At 41.2% G+C, this 25,348-nt stretch overlaps 1 protein-coding gene across 1 annotated transcript in view; it reads left to right on the top strand.

The window, feature by feature from the left end:
- Positions 1-25,348, top strand: part of INPP5A (inositol polyphosphate-5-phosphatase A) — a 139,408-nt gene that overhangs the window by 28,027 nt on the left and 86,033 nt on the right. The window contains exons 4-5 of the mRNA XM_018078504.1: positions 20,939-21,002; positions 24,567-24,670. Coding sequence (XP_017933993.1) covers positions 20,939-21,002; positions 24,567-24,670 — 168 coding nt within the window. The remainder of the gene's footprint in view (positions 1-20,938; positions 21,003-24,566; positions 24,671-25,348) is intronic.

Raw genomic sequence — 25,348 nt, 5'->3', positions numbered from 1 at the left:
TTTTGTGTGCTAAATAACAAAGATCCTGTGTTTATTTTCAGGGACATTTTTTGACTGCAGGTTAATGAATATTCTTAGAGTTTGTTCATAAAATGTCCAGTTCAATAATCAAAAAAATAGAAAGGGAGCAATTCTATAAGAGTGTAGGCCAAGAAAACAGTAAATTAGTAAAAAAAACAGAGGTTCACATGCTTTATAGAGATAGAGAGCAGGAAAGAATTCCCAACAGTCTTTAAATGTTCTCTCCCTCCTTCATAGCTTTGCAATCATCGTGCTGTGGGCATCTTTGACAGCTGTGTCTAGCACAGCAGCTCTTTTCTCCTTTCCTATTCAGGAATATTTCCAAGTGGAAAAATATTATTAGGTTCTGTTTTATCTCGGAAACTAAAGGCAGTCCATTCTCACTATGTATTTGTATATTTTTCTCTATTTTCAAAAAGGTTTTTATTTTGTTGCAAAAGGGAGAACTTGGGACATCATCCTCCTGACAGCTGATGATACCAGTGCCTGGGTTAAGAGATTTCAGGGCAGGAGCATCCACAGCTGCTGCAATGCTGTGGCAGTACCTTGGTTACCTCACACTGTCCTTAGCAAACTTCCCCTGGTTCTGATAGTAAAAAAAAAAATAAGTCAGTAGCTGTTTAGGGATTGCTGGTTGTGTTCAATTTGTCTGTTTAAGTTAAGATCAGTGTTTTGCCCAGATTGTCTTTTAATTCAATCACTTGTCACTAGACTTTCCTAAAGAGTAAGAAAAATATGTAACTGACAGGCTGGCAAAGGTTTGACCAAGTGTATTGTGGTTGGACCATATATCAGGGGAGAAGACAAATATGATTGAGTGCTGTGTCATAGCACCACGCGTGGGAAACAAATACTCTGCACGAAATCTATTGGTGAGCAAACTGAAAAATTGTTAAGCTCTTAAAGAGCTTAAAGGCTTGTTAGCATTTTCTGACAGAAACCCACTGAAGCAGAGAACAGGAAAAAGAAAGAGCCGAAGAGTCACAATGGCTGATTGGGAATTCAGATTCGTGGTTCTGTTCAGCATCCTGCTCCATATGGGCCCTCGTGCTGGGGCTGAGACAGGGACTGCAATGTCTCCTGGAGGCTGGGAGCCTCTTTGCTCCCTGGTCTGAAACCCACCTACAACTGCACAACTGTCACCTGTGCTCAGAGAATTCATCACATTCATTCCCGTTTTTAAATTGTAGGAAAGTCTCAGTAATTTTTTATAAAGTACCGCTGTCCTTTGGGAATTTGGATGGTTTCTCATGAAGGGACTGAAGCCACAGTGTTTGGGTCTAACACACCCATGTGCTGGCTCACCAGAAAGGGTTTATTTGCCCAAGACTGGTACCTGATGTTAACAGTTTTTCATGGAGACACCAGCTTAGGACAAAGACCCTCCATCACCCAGATGAAGCCCCTCCTTACTTCAGGTGCTAAATGAAGCAAATATGCATAGGAGGTATGAAGATAGGTGAGATTTATAATCTTTTAATCCATTTGGTTTTCCTTGCCTTCTCACGGGTTAATAAAAGCCCAGTAGAAAAAAATCAGCTGATACTAGACAGAGTATTAAAAGGAAAAGGTGCTTGGAAAGAGAACAGAGATGAGGATAAACAAATAACGATGGACTCCCGGTAATGTAGGATTTGTTCCTGCTGACCAACGTTATTTCTTTAAAACCTTGCTGGTGCAATTTGAAGAGCAAAGTGAGGTTGAACACTTTTTATACCTTGAACAGCAAAGGTATGTTTAACAATTCTGAATGAATCTGTCACTTGGGGTGAATTTTACCAATGCTTCCTCCATTCTTAGGCACTGAGATCAGTGATAATTAATAAGCTTTGTAAAGCCAACACAGGTTAACATGTGCATGATAAATGGAGCTATTATTGTACATAGGGAAACAATTAATGTGTTGCTCCATATGGTGGGATGTCCACTAACACACCCTGCTACTAATGCAAACCAGAAAAGCTTTAGGAGCATGTACACAGATTTTATGTGAGGTACAAAGGAAAGCGTTCTAATAACGTATTAAGGCATTCATTAGAAAGTTGTATTTTCCTTTCTTTCCTTCCAGCCAGCGGGCAACAAGCTCTGCTCTGACCAGAGGGGTGAGGGAGCTGTCCTCATCCATACCCTTGTGAGGCCATGCTCTCTGCTCTACCTCGCGGGAGCAGCTGGATGCTTGAGGAGAAATGTCTCATTCAATTCTCTCAGCATGTTGCTCCTCTTTAGTATATGGTCTATGAATTCAACTAGATGTAGAATGCATGTAGTATCGCATGGTCAGCACTCCTGTCTGGATTCATTTTTGGTGTTACGTGACAGGAAAATATTTGAAGAAATATTTGAAGCTGTCAGTGCAGATACTACATAACATTGTCAGTGGTGATAATTTTGCTGTGGTGTGAGAAAAGTGTTACTTCATATTTCCTAATTCAATTTAAAAAAAAACACAAACAAACCAGAAAATGTCTGTTTAATTTCCTCTTCCAAGTTTCTTGGAGAAGAGAACCCCCTGCCTACGAGATCCGTGCTTCCGTACTCTCTGGCAGCAGCCAAGTCTTTGTGCCTGTCACTGACACGAGAAGAGAAACAGTAAAGCAGTGGTTGAAGGGACCAGGGGAATCCCAGAGCAACAGTGGCCCCACTGGTTTGACATTTTTTGGTTGGGCATTTTTTTCAAGATAGCAGTTTGATTCTGTTTTGGTGCAGAAACTTTATAATTTAAAGTTTTCATAATTATCACAGCAAAATGTAATTAACTCACAGTAGCGTTCCTATAGCCTCCCACTTCTGAATGTTGTCTTCCTAGTTTTGAATCTGCAGCTATTCCTGCAGGAGGAAGCTATTTTTCATTACAGTGAATGGCACTGGGGACTTGGGTTTGAGCTCTGCCACAGCAGCAGTGCTGTGTGCAAGGAGTGACCAAACCTAGGACACGCCACTCCCTCAGCTTGCCTTAATTTTAATTTCAGAAGTCTGTTTGTGCTACAGTTAATGCATTTAATTTAAAAACTTAAACTTACTTTTAAAGCTCAATTGTTTCTTTTTATTTTCTTCATTATTGTGAAAAAATTTTCGTAGTCCTTGGTTACTCTCTCAGGGTTCTTCTTTAGACAGTTCATCTAAGAAAATCTGTGGGTTGATAGATTTTCTGATTAAATACTGGAGACACAGTAGATGTTTTAATTGTCCTGAGATCCATTTTTCTTGAGAGTCTGTGGCAATGTGCAGTCTGCTTTTTAGAAACACTGATTGATGAATTCTGCTGTAATTTAAACTAAAAGTTAATAAGACAGGCCTACATGGATCTGATGCAAGTTATTAGACCTGTAAGGCACTTTAATATATGCCATTTATTATTCAAAGAAGTGCAAGCCAAAAATGTTTCATGTGCACTAATAAAAATTCAATATAATTATTTCAGAGAACTTCAGGAAATGCAAGTGGTCAGATAAACTGAATTTATTAAACAATATCCAGTGACAGGAATGCTGATGGACCTCTCAGGCACCTCTGGGGGCTGGTGGTACCTTTGCAGTAGGAATTTGGTACTGCTGAAACTTCACTTGCAGAAGTAGTTTTCTGCTATTCCTTATCATTGAGTTAAATCCATGACATAGAGTGTTTCACTTTTGCTATCTGCTTCAAAATATCAAATACTGATGGCTCTGTCCAGGGTTTTGCCTAAATTGCTGTGTACTTCTGAATCCTGAAGTTAGAGATGAGCTCAGGTAACAATAGCTCAGCTGCACTTTCAGCTGGTCAGACGTGAAATCCAAACCCACTCCTATGGCTGTCTCGTACAGTTTAAGGTTTTCTATTATTAAAATCTTGCTTTGAAATAATAAATGACTACAGGCTGTCACGGCAGGGTCTGGAAAGGCCAGCACGTAGAATGGGCTGAGATTTCATCTGAACGTAGTTGAGTTTTATAGATCTATTTATGAGATCCAATACTGTAATGATGTAATTTTACTTGTCTAATAAATGTAGCTGTACAACGACGGATAGCAAACATTTCTATTGTGACCAAAATCCTTTAAACTGCAGCCACTTTGATCTCAGAGCTCATGCTATTTAATAAATGCTGGCCATTCTTCTAACAATCACAATTATTTAAAGGGTTTTCAAAAGGGATAGAGCAAATCAAATAAAACAATTACTGTTGTATCTCATTCTGAAGTTAAGTGTATTTTTTATGTGGGTCTTGTTTAGTGTCTCCTCCCAGTTTTCATCCATTATCACAATAATTGAGTTTGTAGCTGGAATTAAATTTATCAAATCGTGTTATCCTCTTTTGAAATTGGATAGGTATCCTGGCAGTGGGAGCTAGAAGTTAATCTGCTTTGCTAAAGCCTCCAGTGGCACAGCGGCAACAGGATTGAGAAGGCTCAAACATTTTCCTGTCACCCTGGACACGATGTAATTTCTCCTCAATCCCTTGTGCAAATAATGACATTTGAATCGAGCATTAACAGGCTTAATTACTTTAAAATTGTCATTTTAATTTACACTGATATAGTATTGATCATACAAGCAGAGATTAAGCTGTTCACTGGAGCAGATGATGGGGAATTAAACATTAAAGGGTCCTCGTGGGGCTGAGAGGCCGCCCAGAGAGTGCCAGGAGAGGAATGATATTTCTCTGTAATGAACTGGCGGCATGCAGGGACATGAATCTTTGGCCTACTGGAAAAAGGGAAATAATGGGGTTTGGGAAGCATTTGCAGGTTATTCATTCGCTGCCATGCACCAATTCTCCAGTGATTCATCCACCTCACCAACATTTATTTATCTAGCAAATTCAGGAGCTCTGACCTTTCTGCTAAGTACATTTAACATAAGACAGAGTGGAATATTTCAGGTGTAACTTTTTACAAATATTAGTTATTGTTTCTTATTTTTGACTAATATTAAACAGAGTTATTTAATCTGCCATCCATACTTGCACCCATTTGCGCGACTCATGATGAGCAGATGGACTTCATAAAGAGATCCAGGTATTGTGGGACTCGATGAGGTCCTCAAAGTCCTTGACCTCATTTAGTTACAGTCTGATTTTCTTCTTTGGCAAACCTGAATTAAAGTTAATTTAAGCCAAGCTGACATGAGTTTACGTGGGTGACTAAACAGCGTGTAATAGTAAAGATGACGACTAATCCTTGTAAAGCCTTTAACCTAAAAACGTCACCACCCTGGCAGGGAGTATGCTTTAAAAGTCCTAGCAGATATGTATATATGGAATACTTTAAGGCCAAAAATTTCATTTTGGTGATTTGAATTTGTCTAATAATTAGTTTGAAATGTGACTGGGAAACAAGTATTGCTATTTTGATAGTTTGCAGTGTAAAAATTCAAAATTAAATATGGATGCTAAATTGTACCAAATTGATGTTGTGTTTTCATATATAGAAGCAAGTTTACTTTTTTCCCCCTGTCCTGAGCTAGTAAGCTAGTTTTCCTTATGCTTTATGTTTTAGTTTTACCAGACAAAACCATAACTAGTAGTGTAGCAATGCAGTATAGTGGGTGAATCAGGGTACTTGCAGTCACTGCAATTCAAAATCGAGTGTCTCCTTTCTGAAAATGGACATTTTGCCATTTAAGAAAACATAGGGCCAGATCACGCTCTTTGACTTGAAGTGTTAAATTCTTTTCAGTTGGTAACTCTGTAAATTCCCAAGGAAGTCCATTGAAGTTAATAGCATCTGTGGGTTTGTTAGTGTAGCTTCCTTAGGATGTCATTTCTCTTGCACGTAACCAAGGGACTGGTCCTTAAGAGTGAGAAAGATGATGCAACATGGGAAGTTGAATTATTTTATTGCTTACATTTGTTCACTTAAAGGAGGAAAAAGCATTAAATGAAAATGTGATCTCTTGCTAGATCCAAAAGGCATGGGGTTAGGATTCCGAAATACATGGCAATGATCTGTGCTTGGGATTTTTAAAAAAGCTGTCTTTGAAAACTAAGGAAAACTTGTGTATGCCTTTTTTATCAGAAAGAATGTTCTGACTGGGATTTGGGAGAAAGTCTCTGGGTTTGGTTTTCTATAATTACAGGCTTAGGAACATACTTATTTGCTCTGAGTTCTTTGTGGGTTTGGGTGCTGTTATAGGTCTAGTAGCTTTTGCTTAAAAACATTCCTGTTTTCAGTGAAGACTGAAATGCTGGAACCTGCACTGCAGGTGAGGAATGGTGTGTGTGTGGCAAAGTGGAGCATGGCTTCCCCTCGAAGGGAATTGCAAAGGAAGGGCAGCGTGTGGCTGAGATGGAGGAGGAGGATGTGCAGGCACACAGCTACTCCCAGCAGAGCGTTCCATCCGAAAACTCCTGGGGTCTGTTCCCGTGTCCTCCCAGGATCTGTCCCTGTGTCCCTGCAGCCGAGTCCGCGTGGCTCCCCAGTGTTTCTGCTTCTGGAGCAGGAAGGAACAGTCTATCTCCAGTTCTTTGTAGGCTAATGTATCGCTGCAGACACTGGTATAGACATCTGAAATATAATTAAATGACAGGAATGCTCTATTTGTCTAAACAAGACAAAGCATGGAATGGGTTCATTTGACTTGAAACACGCAATTAGCATAACCCTTCTGGATGCTTGTTTTATCATTTGCAATATAGTCAAAGATTGATTATCGTACTGTACCTTTTGAATGTCATTAATAGAATTGTTTTGTCCACTTGATTAATATGTTGCCTCAACCTCAGAATAATCAGATTAAACTAGGTTGCCTTGTTCTTTCTGACTTGGAACATTCCTATTTCCATGCACCAACTTCTCACGAAGGCCCCAAATAAATTGTCTCTGGTGCATTTTGTCATCTCCAGTGTTTCAGCATACATCCAGCTGGGAATTTCTCCTGATGGTGTGGAATGGGTGTTGCTATAAAAATGGATTTCATAAGCTAATTAACTACTCTCTTCTAAGTTTAGACAGTGGGGGGTGGAATTGGAGTGTTTTCTCTACAGTGAAAATCAACAGATCAAGCCACCGGTGTCCATATATTTTAAAATATTTCAGATATTTTAGGTATTATTTCACATCAGGGATCTTCAGTTTTGAATGTGTGAACCATAAGACATCAAGGGTTTGTTTTAATTTTTGTCTTATTTTCTAAATCGAAATTACGCAGAACCCTGAGCCTCGCTTTTCACAGGAGTCAGTACTAAAGGTTTTTAATTGTGTGATGACGTGTAGCATTCCTGTTTGTGGTCCATCACTTGTTGGCTACGTTGTCAGTGACATCCCAGCAGCTAAGTGGGTTTTGCTGCACTGATATTGTCTCATCCCAGTTAAAGGAACATTTCTATTCATTGAACACCTGTATTTCAACATACTTAGGAGTGAAGTCTGTTTATCATATCTTTCCTAAGTCCAGAAGAACTGAACTAGGTTAAAGATAGGGCCAGTCACTGCAAGGCAAAGGCCAGATCCAGGGTAAGTCGTGTGCCCTGGTGCTAGTTCTGGGAGAACCTGCATCTCCTGAGCTGGGCAGAGAGGACAATGGGGCACAAAGCCTTCCCTCTCTGTATGGAAACAGTGTGTGCTGCATGTACTGGGGGTGTGTGTGTGTGTGCGTGTGTACACACACATTTGCTGTAAGAGATGTAAAAACGCATGAAGATTCAAAATGTCTCAGCAACAAAATGTGAATGAAGCACAAACTTATGCTCCAGGATTAAGATTTAAGTTTCTGTCTACCTGGGTCAGTGTTTGAGGTTACTAAGTGTTTGAGTCATTGAACTTTAAGACTGCATTCATCACAGCTTCCTAGACTAATATAAATTTCTTCCCATTAAGTCAATAAGCGTGGTTACATCAGACAGCAGTTCTGTCTAGAAACTAAGATTAATGTCCATCATAAAAGTGACATGAAGAGACAACTTGTTTGATTTATACAGACTATTTTTGTCTTCTCAGTTTTAAAATAAAATTCGAGTTATTACTTCTAGCAATATAGAGGTTTTCTTTCTCACTTCCACTGTTACTGAAACATTCCTTTCAGATAGTGGCTTTTGGTAATCCAAGGTGTGAGCCTGTAGGGTGAAAAGCCCTTCCTGTAGGTGGACTAACAGCACAACTGACTGATAACAGCCCTACTGTCTGATAGCTTCCACTTTGAAAGAGCCTTTTTTTAGGCCTTTTAATTCATCTGTTTTTGTGAGAAAGCATTTTCCGGTTTAGGAATGGAAAATGCTTTCTGTTTGTTTGTGCTCCGATTGAGATGTAAAAGGACAGTAGTTCTGGTAGTGCAGCAGCCCAGAGTGGCTCTTGAGCCCCACTGTAATTCCGGGCTGGAATTCTGTCTTTCGGGTTGTTGTTGAGAGCAACCAGAGCCCACAGTGCCCTGCTCAGCACCGTCACTGCCAGTTCATGCAGGAGCATTGACCTCATCCTGAGCAGGAACAGATCTTCAGTTAATCCCATCGGAAACTGTAGTGAAGTCAGGCCTCATTTGCAAGTTCAGAGGCTTTTAGTCCCATATTCCTTTTATCAAATTCCATGTGATCAAGGAGCATGAGCTTTATTTGTACAGTGGACTTTTTGTTATTGATGGATCAGCTTCACAAAGTGTCTTACGATGCTCTGCTGTTCTTGAAATGCTTAAATATATTTTCTTTACCATTTACTAACTCAAAGCTAGAAAATAATGGTAATATGGTGATGGTAGCAAGGAGTCTGAGCAAGGTAGTGGTGACAGACTGGTAAATTAAGCAATCTTAACTCACTTTTCATATGCTCTATAGAGTCCTTTAGTTTTGTTTTTCTTTTTTTGGTTTATGTTTTTTTAAAGTCAGGGATGAGTATTGAAGTGCTGCCCTTGTAGGCTAGGCCCCCACCATGAAGATGGTAAAACCTTTGGGTGCAGCTGTATTGTTGTTTCCGGCTCCACACTGTGAATTCCCTTATGGCAGTTCAACAGCTGAAGTTTTGTCTGAGACTTCCAAAGGTAAAGCATTAATGGAATGACGAATTGCAGTTCCAAGCAAGATATGGCAAACATATTTCCAACAGGTTCTTCCTAAACTGTTCATGGTGTTTCCTTGTGAAATGAGCTCTTCCAGCAGGGAGGGTGGCATCCTTCCAAGTTGCCCCTACCACGAAGCTGGATTTCTGCTTCAGGATAAATCCAAGCTGGCGTGCCCGGTCAGCTGGCAGATGTGGGCCCATTGGTCCTGGTGTGCCATTCATCTCCAGGCTCTCACCAGGATAAGCAGGTCAGGAGATGTGAGTGCTCACTGTTTATGTGATGTCTGTCACACAGGGGCAGCCTCACAAAATGAGTTCCCTGCACAACAGCATCCTCTGCATCTGCATGCCTGCATCCACAGCATTGCTGGAGTTTCTGTTCCTAGCATAATGCAGTGTCCTTGGATTTCCACGGTGACAAGATGCCTTTGCTTCGTCTTTTCTTCTCATAGCCAGTGCTCTGGGACTTATCAAGTCTCCCCACAGTGAAACAAAGAGGAGGCAGTAGAAACAGGCCATGGCAAACCTCCTTTTGTTTCAGACTTTATAGGATGTCGAGACAAAAGGGCATTAAGGAGTTCTGTTTGCTGTGTTACCAGTGAGTCAGAGAGTGACAGTTTCTAGTTTGTTCTTGAGTAATTCAGTTCAGTAGCCAGAATTTTCAGAGAACAATGTTCTTGTCTGTCATCAGAGCAGTGGAACCTGCCTACCTGTAACCAACTTCAAGTGAGTGTGCTAAATACCTTTTAATTGTAATTGGTCAGGAATGTGTTCCTTTAAAATATGATTATCTTAAAACATGACACCATGTAAACCAGGTATTTGCTTAGGTTGAGATGCAGGCCTGGCTGGTTTGGGGTGCACAAGGAATGTCACCATTGCACTGAGCTTCAAGTCCAGGCTCCACACTGTAGCCTGTATTTCCCCTAATGCTAGAAATCAGAGCTCAAACAGAGTACTTATGAATGTACAAAATGTACCATATTATTGAAATTTTAAAAATCAATTAAAGCTTTTCTGTAATTGTCCACATGCTCTGGTTGAGTGGCCCATAGGTAATTTGTAAACTGGTTAGGTTCATTGTTGGCCATCTCTTAGAACTGATTGTCCTTTAATTAGCTTATCTCTATCATGCATGTAATGTGATTCCCAATAAAAATTACAGAATTTTAATTGAAATTGAAAAGTTCTGAAAGACAGAAGTATAAATATTATGTATTATATAAGTGCGTGCTCAAACTCTCATGGACATTCTGAAAAGATTTTAATAACTGGGCAGGTTTTCTACGTGATTTAATTATCAATTGACTTGACTGAGTGTTTAGATTAGAAGAGTATAATTTGGTTTATTTCATAAAGAAAAGCTTTACATCTTTATGTCCTTATTGATTTGCCAATACCATTTAATGAGTTGCAGTTGAAAAAAGTTACATTAGTTGAAATACATCTTTGGGATTGGTCCATGCAACCTTACTTTGGAAATAAAACCACTTGAAGAAAATGCTGAGCATAGTTCAAAGTTGATTATGTCAAACTATTGCTCTGAAGTGTACATGAAGAAATGCAAAGTGGCAGCAGGCATTTGGTTATTCTGCATATAATTATTGTCTATAATTCCAGGAAAAATAGTTCCTTTTCATTAATCCTGATGTTTTCTTATGTTTGCTTAAACCAGCTATGCTGTCACACGGTGTGTAGGTTTTGTGCTGGATTCTGGCTTTGGCTCATGGTGGCATCAGCACTGTCCTCAGCAGCGTTCCGGTGTGGCAGGAGTGCCATTGTAAGTCCTGGATTTGCAGCTGTGTTACACTTTTGGCTGTGTGACTGCTCAGGAGTCTTGCACAGGTACCAGGTTGGTGTAGCTGGTCCAAAAGCACCAGAGCAGTTTAAATTATTAATCCCAGCTTCTCCAGCAGATTGCCATAGCATTGTACTTGCCTTCTTCATCTCAAACTAGAACGAAAACCAGTGATTTCAGTGTCCTCGAGGTTGATGCCCTTGTAAGAAGCTGTTCTGTCCCTCAAGTCTGTGACCCTCTTTTGAGTCTGCCTTGTTCTACTGCAGTTCATCTTTGTTATGGTAATTTAAAAATTTAACAGGTTTATTAATCCTGCAGAATTTATTATAGTCAAACATGAGATATTATTAAGTTGCTATTGTACGGAGCATTTACCCTCGCTGTTGGAATGACTTGTCCTCTGCATTGGCAGACACAGAAACATTCATTTTGTTTCCTAATTAGGAGAGCTGCAATCAGGAACCATGACAGGGTTCAGCTCCTCGGTGTACAGCATGCCAGGTTCCATAGTGCAGGCTTTATAAAATTCTCTTTAATTCAGGAACAGAATATCATTAACTTTGTAAGTGGATGAATACAATGGACAAGCAATTTAATTAACTTCTAACATTGGATGTTGGACAGGAGACAAAATGAAATTATGCACATATTTCTTATGCAGGCAGTCAACCTTGAAAGGGGCTTGATTGTGATGGGTCAGACAGGGGGACAGCTTTGTCCAATTATTTGATGTTTAGTCCTAGAATATGAAATTTGAAATTTGGTACTTTGTAAATCAATCATCTCTTATTTTGAGGCAGCTACAGAGGTTCTCTGAGATACGAAACAACCACCAGTGACTGTGACACGCTAAATACAACCTTTTACCACATGGTACTTTCCTATTTGGAGATGACCTGTATAATGCTAAATGAAATGGACATTAATGCCTCCTCATCAAATTGAATTTGCCATCTCGAGTGTATTATGTAAGAATATATCAATGAAACACTGAATTGATTTAAAGTTTTTAAAATTAAGATTATTTAGAATCGAGTCAATGTAATAGGAGTCACCCAACCTACCAGTTTTTCCCCAAATAAAGCACCTTTTTTTCTTATTAGAAGAGAACTGTGATAAAGCATTAAGCATCCAGCAGTGTCTCCCATCTGCTCAGAAGCCATCCAGGTTGGGTCCAAGTTCCAAGATCAGCCACTGTCCAGTGCCCAGCAGGAAAGGGTTTTCCTTGGGCTGCTCTTTCTTCCGACCAGGCCTGGCTGCAAAAATCCATGGGACACAGAATATAGAATGTAGCTGAAAAATAATATTCTGCACTTCTATATTATCTTCTGCAACCTGAGACTCGAGCTCTGTTTCTTAAAGTTCAGGAACTGTTGCCACTATCCATGGGATAAAACTGGCTCTTTGGACAATTTTTTGAGCTTGTTGGTTGGGAACTTTTAACTACCCAGATGTTTTAGGCTCTCCATGAGGCTCAACACTGAAATAACTGTGAAGTATTTAGCATTTACCTGTGTATTTTTTGAGAAGCACTTAGCTTATCCTGTCTGCTGTGCTTACTGATGGAAATCAGACTTTCATTCTCTCCTTTTCCATCCTGAAGAGTCAATGAATATTCTGAGCAGGGCAAGGTGCTTTGCTCTGGCTTTGAATGTCCTCGACTGAGGTTTTGGCTCTCTGATCACACTCACTCCCTGCTGTCAGTCCTATTAAAACTTGCTGGGGCCAAATCCAGAGTGTGGCCCTGAACTACAGCTCTGCATCCTGTATTCCGACTGCCTCCTTTCCGCACTGGTGCGGAGCCAGGCTGGGTGCCTCTTATCCTGATTGGGGCCTCCAGAGTGCTTGTGTAATAGAAATATTAAATAACAGCGTGATTAATGACTTTGTGAGAGCTCTACTTTGTGTTTAGGAATATTGATAAGTGGCCTTTTTTGTAACTGCACAGCACATGTACACTTCCCTTAGCTCAGGTTGGCTCCTTGGTCTGTCACTAATCTTGGTTTTCAGAAAAAGAACCTCTGTCTGACTTTTTTTAAAATTGAATTTATTTTTAATTAAAATATGAAATCTTTTTGTGAAATATATAAGTATCAAAAGTGGCATTAAATATTCTTTGTCAATGTGGTAGGTTACATATGGGTTATTCATTTACTCAGCAGACATGTTAATACATAGCTCAGAAGTTTTGTTCGTTAATTTTTCTCTTCTTAAATTAACTGGTCCCAAATAATCTTTTAAAATTGAATATGATTTTTCGTTTGTTGTGACGAAATTATAAAGAGAAGATGGTAGAGATGGATCGTGTTAGCTGAAGATCCCTCATTTTGTTAGTTTTCAAAACAGGAAAATGAAAGCTCCCGGGACTTCAGTTTTATTCCGGAAAATGTACCCTGACTGATTGCTGTTAGCAGGGACCTCTCTGAGGTATCTGTAATGACCAGGATGGCAGACAGGTTTCTTTTTTTATGTTGATCCCTTGATTAAGAATTTAAATGACTTGGGATTTAGATATCTTGGAATTTTTAAAAAACAGTTACTCCAGTCTGTCAGGTAGACAAGTTCTAACCTTTACAGAAACCTAAACAGATAAGCCTTTTTGAAAATATCTGAATCCTGGTAATGAGAATAAATGTTACAAGCTATAAAACTATATATGAACACCTGTGCATCAGTTGTTTCCTAATTACATTTAATTCAACTATTATAAAAGCAAAAACAAATCATAATTTTTTTTTTAATTATTTGGATTTTAGTGGTACATTTTATAGTGATTATCCCCCTTGATAGCTGCATTATTATTGGTCCTGCACTTTGAAAGGGCTGCTGTGAAGAAGTAAGAAGGAAGAGAGCGAGGGAGCAGCACTAGATGTTACAAGTATGTCTGGGGATGCTCAGCTACAACTCAACAGCAAAGGTTGTGGCACTAAAGTGAGTTGAGGATGACTGGGAACCACACTGTGTGTTCTGACAGCTGGGAACACAGGCAGTCTGAGGTGATTCACCTGGCACAGAGCAGATGGAGGTCAACTTGCCAGCCTGGTGCAGCTGTATGGCTGGAAGAGTTGGTCTGAAAAACTGGCAGGTCCATGAAATAAATGGATTATAAACAAATTAGATTTTTTCAAGACAAAATAACTTTTGAAGTCAAAACCAGCATGTGGAAATTAATGTCGAAATGCAGAAGGGTCTTCACAGGTACAGATCTAATATAGTCAAGAAATTCCCAGGAGTTAGGGACTCCTAGTGCCTAAAGTGGACACTTTTTTATCCCTACCTGCTGCACCTGCTGCTTCTGCTTCCAGAAGACTCCAGTGCTCCAGCAGCACTGACTTAACTGGGAAATGAGCATTGGAGACACTGGTAAGATAAAAGTGCAAGTGGCTTCTTTACAGCATGGGTATTATATATATCTTATTTGTATGTTTATGTTATGATGCATAACATTGGTTTAGGTTTTATGGAGTAGGAGAGTTTGCAGTGCCAATCCTACCACTGGTTTTACTCTTTCCAAGTGGACAATTCCATTTGCTTTAATGAGATTATCACATGTAACTGAACTATTGTTTTTAATACAGAACAAGTTCTCATGTGTCGAGAGAGTTTTTGAAGTTTGTCACTGAGTATCTGGAGCCCACTCACTTTGACACTTTATTAAAGATGTAATTATTCAAATACTTTTAACTGAAGCTGATACCTGTGTTTGCGATATGGAGCTGTGGGAGTGGCGTGTAATTGTTTGGAATGGTCGGATCGGGCTCCGGCCGTCTGCACGTCAGGTGGAGCAGGGCTGTCCGGGCAGACTCAATGGCACTTTAATTGTATGTGCTTTAGCTGATAAGTCTAATTCAGGAAATGATAAATTGCTGGACACCTAATTTGTTTGCAAATAAAAAGCGACAGAGTATTTTATAATGAGTTAATCTGTGTACCCAGCCTGGTTTTTAACCTTGAATGGGCAATAGGCGGTTGGTGTTATTTGGCTGTAGTGAATCGAGTGTGGCAGAGCCGCAGGCAGACCCTGCACTGTCGCTTGTGGTGTCAGTACTTCATCAGTCACTGTTCAGGTGTGTTGGTACCAGCCTGTCCTGCAGCTCCCCTTCTTCTGTTTTTGCGAAAGTGGCCCTTTCCCATCTCAGGTTGTCTTTTGAAGTCTCTTAAACTTCACTGCGTCGTAAATGAGTCCTGACAGTGTCCCCGTGCCGTGCCCATAACAGCTCCTGTGTGACATTGCTGTCGGCCCTTCTGGGGCCGCTGCAGCTCCCAGTGCTGTATCAAAACTAACCTTCTCATGGCAAACTAAAGGTGGGTATTTTCACAAAGTGTTTCTAAAGTGCCACAGAAATCCAAGGTAGCCAGTGGCTTGTTCCCTAACAGAATTCTGGAGCTGTTTTGCTGTTCCTGTACCCTGTGGCAGGGCACCCTTCACACCAGGTACCCCCACACTCCCTCAGCAGGGAGGTACCCCACAGTCCCTGGGTGTTGGGGCCTGGCCTGGGGGCAGCTGGGCACCCACAGCCTCTGAGCCCGGCAGCCCCTGGCTGGGGAGGTGGCAACAGGCGGCCCCCGGCCATGGCAGCCATCGCGCTGGCCCAGGCCACAGGCCCTGACAGTGCTCAGCATCCCCCAGGCGTGCAAGGAAGGTCAGGCCCTGCCCTTTCCCATCTCAGGTTTGTCTTTTGAAGTCTCTTAAACTTTACTGGGACATAAATGAGTCCTGACAGTGTCCCCGTGCCGTGCCCAAAGCAGCTCCTGTGTGACTGCTGTCGGCCCTTCTGGGGCTGCTGCAGCTCCCAGTGCTGTGCTCGCCCTGACTGAGATGTGGCCACTCACAGACTCCATCTCGCTAATGGGAAAGTGATACCTGCTCTTGATGTTCGGGTTTATAAACATGTGAAATACTTTTTTAATTGTTGGTAGCAAAGCAGGCGGGCAATCAATAGTGTCAGGCCTGCCAAACTCACTGTTGACATTCAGCAGAGCCAAAAAGGCTGGTAGGAGATAAGGGCTTCCTGTCAGCAGTGCCCGCGCTAATTCATATTCAGACATTGTCATGTTCCATGATAAATGAATTCCTTGAACTATATTGATATAGTAGGTTAAACATTGAAAAAGTTGGGCTGAACTTTGACTTTAAATATTCATTAAAGCTAATTATGGATTTTATGACTACATGAATTACAGTTTCTATGTCATCATGGGCAATTTATTTTAAATATATTTAAAGCAATCTTTATATATTAACTATCACATTTAGTGAGGTAATGCAGTAAATGTTTACTCTGTGCAGTAATTAAATGTTTATTCAGCTATTTCCTTTATGCATTAAATCTCCACAGTTGAAATGGCCTACTTTAAAAAGAAATTATGCCAATAAGCTGTTAAAAAATTATAGCTGTTTAAATCTTCAAACTTTTGTGTCAAATTTCTGTATAATCAAAGAAATAGTGTTTGTAATTATGCCAGATGTGTAATCCATCACAACCAATTTGTTTATCTTGCCATCAGTACCAGTTTTCCCAGATGAGTCTTTTGGTATGGAATAATGAAAGAAATGTCCAATACCATAATGAGTATCATTCTGGAAGCTAATTAAACGCAGTGGACATTTAACTTCAGTCTGCTAGCAGAGAGAAGATGCCTGTTTTTTAATTCATAATACATTTTTGGGGCAGGTGCAAAGCTCCTTTAATGAACGTGCCCAGTGTATTGTAAATGTTGCTCTGTGTCTACAGCTGCAATACAGGTCCACACACAGACGTGGTAGGAACAGTCAGGTACTTCTGTCAGTCCGGAAAAAGCAGTTGTTAAAAGCAGCATTGCCTGAGATAATGCCTGGCCTCTCCCTGAGCTCCTGAGCATTTCCGGAGGGACCATTCTTACAAAAGCCAGGATGTGTTTGCCTGTGTACTCTGCAGTTAGTGACTGTGATATTGAAAGAGGTCCTGGGAGCTTACAAAAGAAATTTTCCCTGCTCTACTTGCAGGGTTTTGTGTGCTGATTTGACTATTTGATTATAGGGGTGTTAAATCCAAGCTGTTTAGTTATAGTGAGCAGGGGAGACAGCAGAACAATCAGTTTTACCATCTTGTGTGTTTCTAAGGAACTTGACCAAGCTAAAATTGAGTATTGCTCATGACTGTGCCACCTACCTTTCTGCTTTGATGCTCTCTGCTGGTTTAGTTGGGTGTATATATATGTGTGTATATATATATATAGAGAGAGAGAGACATATATATATTCATGTCTATTTACAATGTTTAATCTCCTCTGGGAAGTAAAATATGAATAAATTTCAGTACAGCCGCTGGCAGTGACTGTGTGGTGTTTTCCTGTGGGCATGGGTGTTATTCTGAATTGTGTATGTACTTCTGGGAGTAACTGGGCACCTCAGGCTCTGATGAAGCCCTTTGTATCTTGTCAGTCCCTGGCTTTAATAGTAGGGTAGAAATCACAGAATCATGGAATGGCCACACTTCCAGGGATTGGGCAGCCACAGCTTCTCTGAGCAACCTGTGCCAGGTTCTCACCACCCTCACAGGGAAGAATTTCTTCCTAATTCACCTGCCTGATCAGTCCCAGGAATTACATGTGTTGTCCCTGTGACCACCTGAGGCCAACAGGTTGGGATGGTCTCCCTGAGCTTCTAGAAACTTCTGGTGCTCCAAAGTATGATGATTTTAGTTACTAGCCCAGGAGCATGGAGGTTGGCCTGACAAGTTAAGAACTTTCTGATCTGAGCTGAACTGTGAGCTATCCATTCATCACTCTGACTTGAGGCTACTGAAACGGAATCCATGACTAGTTTGTGTTTGCAGACTGCTTGGGAAGTCAAGCAGACAAGCCTGTGGCTGTTCCCTGCACTTCACTCTGGTGCGACTTCACAAGTGGCAGGGCGTGTGCCATGCCCTGTTTGTTCCCTGGGGCAGGAGTGCTCCATTCAGGATCGGAGCAGCTGATGAGAGCTACTGCACCATGTCTGAGCCCTGCCCTCAGAAATTAGGGTGCTCTGAATGCTGGAGAGGAAAGGCTGATCCCTTCAGGGGTGGCACTGTCTGAAGGGGCACAGCTGCAGAACGTGCATCGTCTCTGATGTGTGGTGAAGTCAGCCTCAGTGGCCCTCAGTGCACACTGTTTTCCAGGTTTGTGCTCTAGAAGGGCTGTTGTGAAGAGGGCTGCAGTATTCCCAGAAGAAGGAATGAAGAGGGCTGCAGTATTCCCAGATCGGCTCATTTACACTGGTGAAGCCTCTGTAACTGAGCAAGGAAGGGACAGTGCACAGCACAACCACTGAGATTCCATTTGAGTAGAAGCATCTATTTACAAGTGGTGTAGAACTTCTACTAACAGCAGAAGTCATCCATTTCAACAACCCTTAAAGTGGAACAAATAATAGCTTGCTTTCTTTGCATTTGAGATGTTTAAAAGTTGAGCTCTTTGGGTGGTTTATAATCTATAATGTGTTCCTGTGTTGTATCACTTAGATACTGTACATACTGCTGCTGCTGTATGTGCCACTGCTGCTTTTTCCAAAGGATATTGAAATTGTAAATAAGAAAATAAAGCAAGGTTCTACTCTTTAAATTAATCTCATTTAACTGTATTGTTAAACTGGCATTTTATGAGAAATAAATTGAATTAACATAATCGTCGCAACAAAAGGGCCTAAGCATTAGGCCCTGGAAGGGTTTTTTATGTATATTTCATTGCATTAGGGCAGGGAATTATAAGTGCACTCCATCATTTTTACAAGTTCACATTTATGTACCTAAACCTGATTAAGTCTATAACAATGCGGAAGATAGCGATAGCTGTAATTTCCATTCCATTATAGTTTTGATTCTTTTCAGTGGGGTGTTTGGAGTTGCACAGTCCAAGGCTGTCTTAATGTTAGTGGTATCAGTTCCTGAAAATTGACGGAGTTACTTCATCACTGTCACAGATTCATTGTGCATGAGTAGTTGACACTCTGTTCTACAAGTGCAAACTATGAAACCGAACTTTTACTGCATAAGTCTTCAAAATTAGTTTTTAAAATTGAGATTAAAGCTGTAAGAAGTCTAGCAATGAGCGAATCGTGACACTCAGAAAGGAAGTTGTAGCTTGAGGACGGGTGACAGTACTGTTTTTTGTAGAATTATGACACCTAAATAAAACAGGTGTTAGAGCATCTGGATTCTTCGTGGTTTACTTGTTGATATGTGGCGTGAGAAGCTTCAGAGTTCATAATTCTGTCACCTAGATTTGTACCTGATTTGGACAGATCACTATTTCCACATAATTAATCTTTTTTACTTAGCTGTGGCATAGGGAATTCTGATGAGAATAAAGGGAAAAGTTTACCATGAAGGTGGTGAGACACTGAAGCAGCAGCTCAGGAGGGGAGGGAGGCTCCAGCCCAGGAGAGTTCTGAGTCTCCTCTCTGAGGAGACTGCATGGGGCAGGGCATGGACTGGAGGTACTTTGACAGTATGATCCTGCTGTTCTGCTTTGTGGGAAAAAGAAAAGCTCCCTTAAAAACAGCACTGAGATGTCACAGGTAGGCTGACTTGGCCACACGTTACTGACATAGCCTGAGTTCCCATTCCAGGATCCCTTTTTCATTTGCTATTAAATTTTTCAGACTTGAGGCATTTGGGATGATACTTCCCAGATGCTTGCTGAGGCTCCTTTTTTTTATTCTGAAGGCCATGTTAGAAGGTGAAATAAAGCTGTATCTTTATACTGAGTTCTTAAAGAGTATTATTATATAGCAAAGTGTTATCTTTATATATGTCAGATTTTGTCCTGTGCATTGAAGAAAGGGATGGACCAACTGGGAGTATCAGGTGGCAGTGCTTTTATCTTGTACCAGGATTTATTTTTTCCTGGCAGTGTGTCCTTGTTGCAGCACAGTTAACCTTGAGTCCTTCACAGGAGTGTCTCCTGCAGTTCCCTGTTCGCCTCCTCCATGTTATAAAAAAGAAGCCCAAAGGCCCGAAGGAATCTGCCTGGGTCGCAGGGACGTGTACTCATCAATTAAACGTGTGACAGTGTTTTCTGTTGGATGGACTAATATGTCAAGGAGATGGGCAGGACCTCATGTTTGTGCTTTTGACAAATCAGCAAATGTTTAATCTCTGGATGTGCAGCGCCTTATAAATAATGCAGCAGTCCCCGAGCCGAAGTGGAATGAAACTAAATCATCCTTTTTGGTTAATGCGTTGCTTCTTTTATTCTTCTCAGTAAGAGTTTGTCTAGTAGCAGGCTGCTTTTTTCTCAGCTTCTGTTGAGTGCAGCAAATGTATTTGAAGGCTTATCAAGTTCTCATTTAAAATTTCTAAATTTTTTCCTATTCCACTATAAGTCTGTTTACACTGCTTTTTGTTTCTCACTTGATTTTCATTTGCTCTCTTCTAACACGTCATTTTCCTCTCATTAACTGGAGGAAAGCAGTGTATGACATGACTGAGAAGGCAAAGCAAGCAGCAGGCTCACTGTACCTGTAAGTCTCATCATGGCAAAACTCCCATGGCACAAACGGAGCCAGGAAGGGACTGTTGGCCTGAGCACCCTGGTTTGGCAGCTGTGGAGGGTCTTGGGAAAAGGGGCATATGGAGAGAAGACTGGAGCAGGAAGGCAGAGGGTGTTGTCCCTGTTGAGGAACTTTTTCATTCTCAGGGTAGGAAAAAAACACGTCAGGCTGTTGGGAGGTTGTGGAGCCCCTTCTGAGAGGCTTGAGGTGCAAGTTAGAAAATGGAAAACTTTCCCTTGTTCCTGTACAACAGGCTCCAAAAGCTTTGGTTTTGCTCTGAAAGTGAAGGAGATATTGTCATGTTTTTGTAACAGACCTGAGGGGCTGTGTTTGGGGCCCAGAAGGGCACCAGTTGGTGTCACCCATCATGTCCATCTGTTTGGTGTTTAAATGTACACTGGCTGTGGTGCCCTTACCGTGGTTGGTCGGCTGTTAAGGATCTTCTTTATAAGGGTTGATGAAACTTCAGAGAAGCAATAAAGGAAATTAATATTTTTATAGATCTTAGAAAATTTAAACATGAATAAATTTCTTCTGTGCGGTTTTTTTTTCTAATTGAAAACCATGATATTCTTTTGAATTTAGTTAGCCAAAGTGGATATTTTTTTAATTTCATATTTTATTATTGTTTTATTACAGGCTCTAGGAAGTTTTTACTTTCTTCATGAATCTTTGAAAAACATCTACCAGTTTGATTTTAAAGGTAAGCAAAGGAGTTAAATGTTTTTAATGGACAATTTGGTTTATACATCAAGGCAGCTTTTCCATCCTCTTTTCTGATGGTGGTGCTTGGCAGTGTTTCCATGTTACACAGACTCCTGTATAATGCATGCAGGTCTCTTGGTGACAGGTGTTACTTTTCTTACCTTTTATAGACCTCTTAGGAGAAGTCAATGGACCGGCCACAGGTTGCAAGCTGGAGCATTAATCATTCCCATGGTCCATAGTGATCCCTGAGGGTTTCAGAACTCTGAATGGCCACAAGGTTCTTCCGTGTAGATCAGATACAGGACCAAGACCTTAACTGTCCAACAGCAATGGTCATTTTGCAAAGCAGCTGAGGTAGATTTATGGCTTAAATTACTCAGGAGCAGAGCAGGTCAGTAGGAGGGTGGCATTGTTTTAACCCACATTGATCCTTCAGCTTGGAGGTCTTGCTACATTTCACAAGTTTAAAAGTAATGCAAGGTTATGTACATTAAATATTAAAAATATGATAGAAAATTATTGAATGCTTCCAGAGGTGAATATAGAAAGGATTATGTAAAATTTATGTTATTTCAGTTGAGAACTGTGTATATTTAATATAAAAATCTCCTGAGCTTCATTTAACTCACTGAGCTGAGCCACGTTAATACTTCATCTAGCATCCCATTAATTTGAGACACTGTTGAAATGGTGGTAACTATGGAGTGTTATAATTGTCTTAATTATATAGATTCATTATTTTTGTTCTCAGTAGAGACAGATTCTTTCTGCTTGTGTAATTGAGGGTACAGGGTCTTCCTGCCCTGAAATATTTGAACGGTAGTTCTGCATGTGTAGCTACTCAAGATTTAGCCAACATAAGTCGTCCTGTCACTACTGGTTTCAGTGCTGAAGGAACATTTTCATAATAACATCACAGACAGAGTGATTTTATCTCTGACAAACCATATGGGAACACTCCACAGTGAGGCTGGCACTCCAGAGAGGCTGTACCTGGGCTTTCTCCCAGACCAGAGACGTTCTGCAGACACTCAGTAACAAATTGTGCACATGGGGGACTGAACTGTGGACACTGGGGGATGCTGAGGGTCCCAGGTGTTGCCCAGGCCCTGGGTAGAACGGTCTGCTCTCCACTGCTGTGGCTCTTCATTCATTCTACCGTGTGAATGACTTTGTGTGCCAATAATCTGTGAACTGTCTGCACACCTGAGCCCACAGCTTCATCCCACCAGCACTGGAGGAGCAGCAGTTTCATCCGAACTCCGCTTCAAGGTTCCTCCTGCTGGTCACAGACGGGATGTGTCCTGCTCCAGCCACACCTGACAGGGAAATGGCAGCTGCTTCAGGAAAAGAGGAGCTTTTGGGATTTATTAATCATTGATTGGCAACATATTCGCTACTGTACAGCTTTTAAAAGGAAGTGTAAGAATTAAAAAGGGCAGTGAGAAAATGGAAGGAAAAAATGTAGGGGAAAACAATCAATAGGAAAGCAATAAGCAGATACTTGTTCCAGAAAATAAATGCTTTAAATGGTCAGTGCTTTGTTTTGCTTTGCAAAACCTTAGCAGAACTGGCTGGGATGGGAACCATTCACATAAAGATGGCTTTGGCCCAGGTATCATTTGGAAGGAAAAAACTCTTAATAAGAATCCAAGAAAATGGGTGAATCACTGTTGTAAGTCACCCACTGTTCTCATAATGTAGAGCAGAATCCGTCTCCCAGCGTAGGGGTTGTAAAATATGACCGTGAAGGCTCCCATCTTTCAGGGGAAATGTAAAACTTGCCTCTTCTCGTCAGGACTGTTGACGTTTTCACAGTGTATTAAGCCTTTAAATCAGAAGAAAAATCTGAGTGGATACAAACATCCTCTGCACAAAAATCATTATGAAATTCCGGTTCTGCTCAAAAGCATGCAAAAATAGATGTTAATACACAATTCAGTATTCCTGGAACATCGCTGTGGCTTTTCAAAATTCACTGCACAGTTGGATGTGACTGAATACAGACTTTGGGAAAAAAAAAAAGATTGTCTCTGTTTTTCAGATCTCAGGAAGACGTATTTGAGTTTTAAAATGAGAACATCTTTCTCCTACAGCCTCACATATTATTTGCTACAGCATAGAGGCGTTGGACTGTTTTCACAGTGGTCAGAGGCCCAAAAGTGTGCTTACAATTTAAACTAGTGCCAAGCTGTTTGTTCTGAAGGGCCATCCTCCAAAGAGGGGTTTAACCAGTTCCAGTCGACCACTTTGATTTACAAAAAGAATCTTGTTCTCTGGTGTGAAGTCAGAAATGAGTAGAGCTGTTTTTAGCTGGGGACAGGCTGTGTTCCCCCTGCATTCACTGCTCAGCAGTCGTGTCAACAAGCCACTGGCTCACACGTAGTGTCAGTGCCAATGTGGATGATGGGGAAGTGCCTCCGTTTGCCTAGAGCTTCTTTTACCTTTTACTGAGGTTCTCCCAGCAGAAACCTTCAGTCCTTACAATTCTACCAAGTCTTCTCTGTATCCCAAATGACATTGGGATCTCTACTGACACTGTTAAACTTGCTGGAAGAAGCACATCCATCCATGATCCACTGAGAATTGGGATATTTGTTCAGTTTTCCTGTGGGAGCCAGACCTCAGAGTGATTGGCACATAAAGAATGATACTTTTTTTTCCCCCTGAAGACGCAGTGCTACATTACAGTAAATGCTTCCTCAGATTATATAAAATACTTTATCTAGACAACTTTAACTGACAGGTTTTTGTACCGCTTGCTGTTTTCACCAGATATCCAGTAGAACTGGACAATTGAGGGTTCTTGATAATAGTTGGTTTGGAGTTTTTCTCCTGTACATTCCCAGTCAAACCTCAATCCAGTTGGGTAGGTCCAGTGTAATGGCAACTGTACAACAGCTGCCCAGACTCCTGTGTCGGAGGAGTTTGTAAACTAAGTCAGGTTCTCACCTTAGACATGCCAGTACATTGACCTGATCAGGAGAGAGACCAAGTATGAAGTGGATCAAGAAGCAGAACCTCTCATTCATGAACTGAGTAGATCCATAGGAATCTGTGCAGTTTCTGTCTGTGAGGAAACCATTCATTAGAGACGTTGGAGAGTGATGTGCGTCACCTCTGAATCTCTGGTACAAAGCCTGCACCCATTCCAGCTGTAAATCCCCGTGCCAGCCTCATATGCTGATGGCCCAAAAGGCATGATCTGAAGGACATGGGGGCTGCAGGGTCACAGAGCAGCTGGGGAGGGTTAAAGTGCAAGGGTGTGCAGAGACCACGGTCATGATTAGGGCTCCAGCATTTTACGGGGCTCTGGATAGCAGAAATGACAATATCCATAACTATGTAGCTTCGAGGTGTCTATTATAAGCAGGTGTGTTTATACCTGGTTTAGTGGTCTCTGGTTTTCCCCCAGAACAGTTCAGTGCTTGCACACTTTTGATTTGCCCTGTTGATTTGCCAGCTGTTTTGCAGATGTCACTGCTTTGCCAACGAGTGCAGGAAGTTGCTCAAAATGTTGAGGTTATGTACGTTAATTTTGTTTTATCTCTCTTCCTAGCTAAGAAGTATAAAAAGGTTACTGGGAAAGAAATCTACTCTGACACTTTAGAAAGCACGCCCATGCTGGAAAAAGAGAAGTTTCCGCAGGATTATTTCCCTGAGGTACGTCCGGTCTTGTGGAGCATTCCCAAATGCTGGGTTTGATTGTGATTTGCTTTGATTACTTGAGCAGCTCCTCTCAGTGAAATTGTTTGCCTGTCGGTTTCTTGACACCTGCAGTACATGATTTAAGTCACGACCTGAATGTACCAAATTCCAGTGGAACTCTTTGTATAGTAGGAAGTCCTTGTGGAGGGTAGAGGCAGTGACGAAAATACTCGTTTGTGCATTTAAACCCCAAGAGGTGGCACACTGTGCCATGGCAGGGCTGTCTCAGGGGGCCCTACTCCTTGGTAGGTTGTGTCCCACAGCTGTGGCTCTATGCACATGGATTGGGATTGGGAAAAGGGAGCTCCTGTGTGGACAAGAGTACGTGTAACGTGGACACACACTGATGGTTCCTCTGAGGCTGCCCTCGGACTCCCTCTTGTTCTCAGAAGAACTGGGGAGTGCTGCAGGTTTGGGGTTGAACGTCTTGTCAAAACCAGAAACACAAGCAGAGCTGAGGGATTTCTTCTACTGCACCTGCAAGTGCAGACCTTGCCTGTAGTTCTTTTCTTTGACATTTGCTTTAATTTTCTCATTTTTAACTTCTTAAGAACATCTAGAACATGAGTATTTAATAATTAATGTCTTCCTCAAGCCAAGTGAATAAATTTGTTGAATTCCTGTTACATTTGT

This window comes from Manacus vitellinus, unplaced genomic scaffold, assembly GCF_001715985.3.
Source record: "Manacus vitellinus isolate BGI_N305 unplaced genomic scaffold, ASM171598v3 scaffold_40_pilon, whole genome shotgun sequence".
Lineage (NCBI taxonomy): Eukaryota > Metazoa > Chordata > Aves > Passeriformes > Pipridae > Manacus > Manacus vitellinus.
This window is presented reverse-complemented; position numbering and strand designations above follow the sequence as displayed.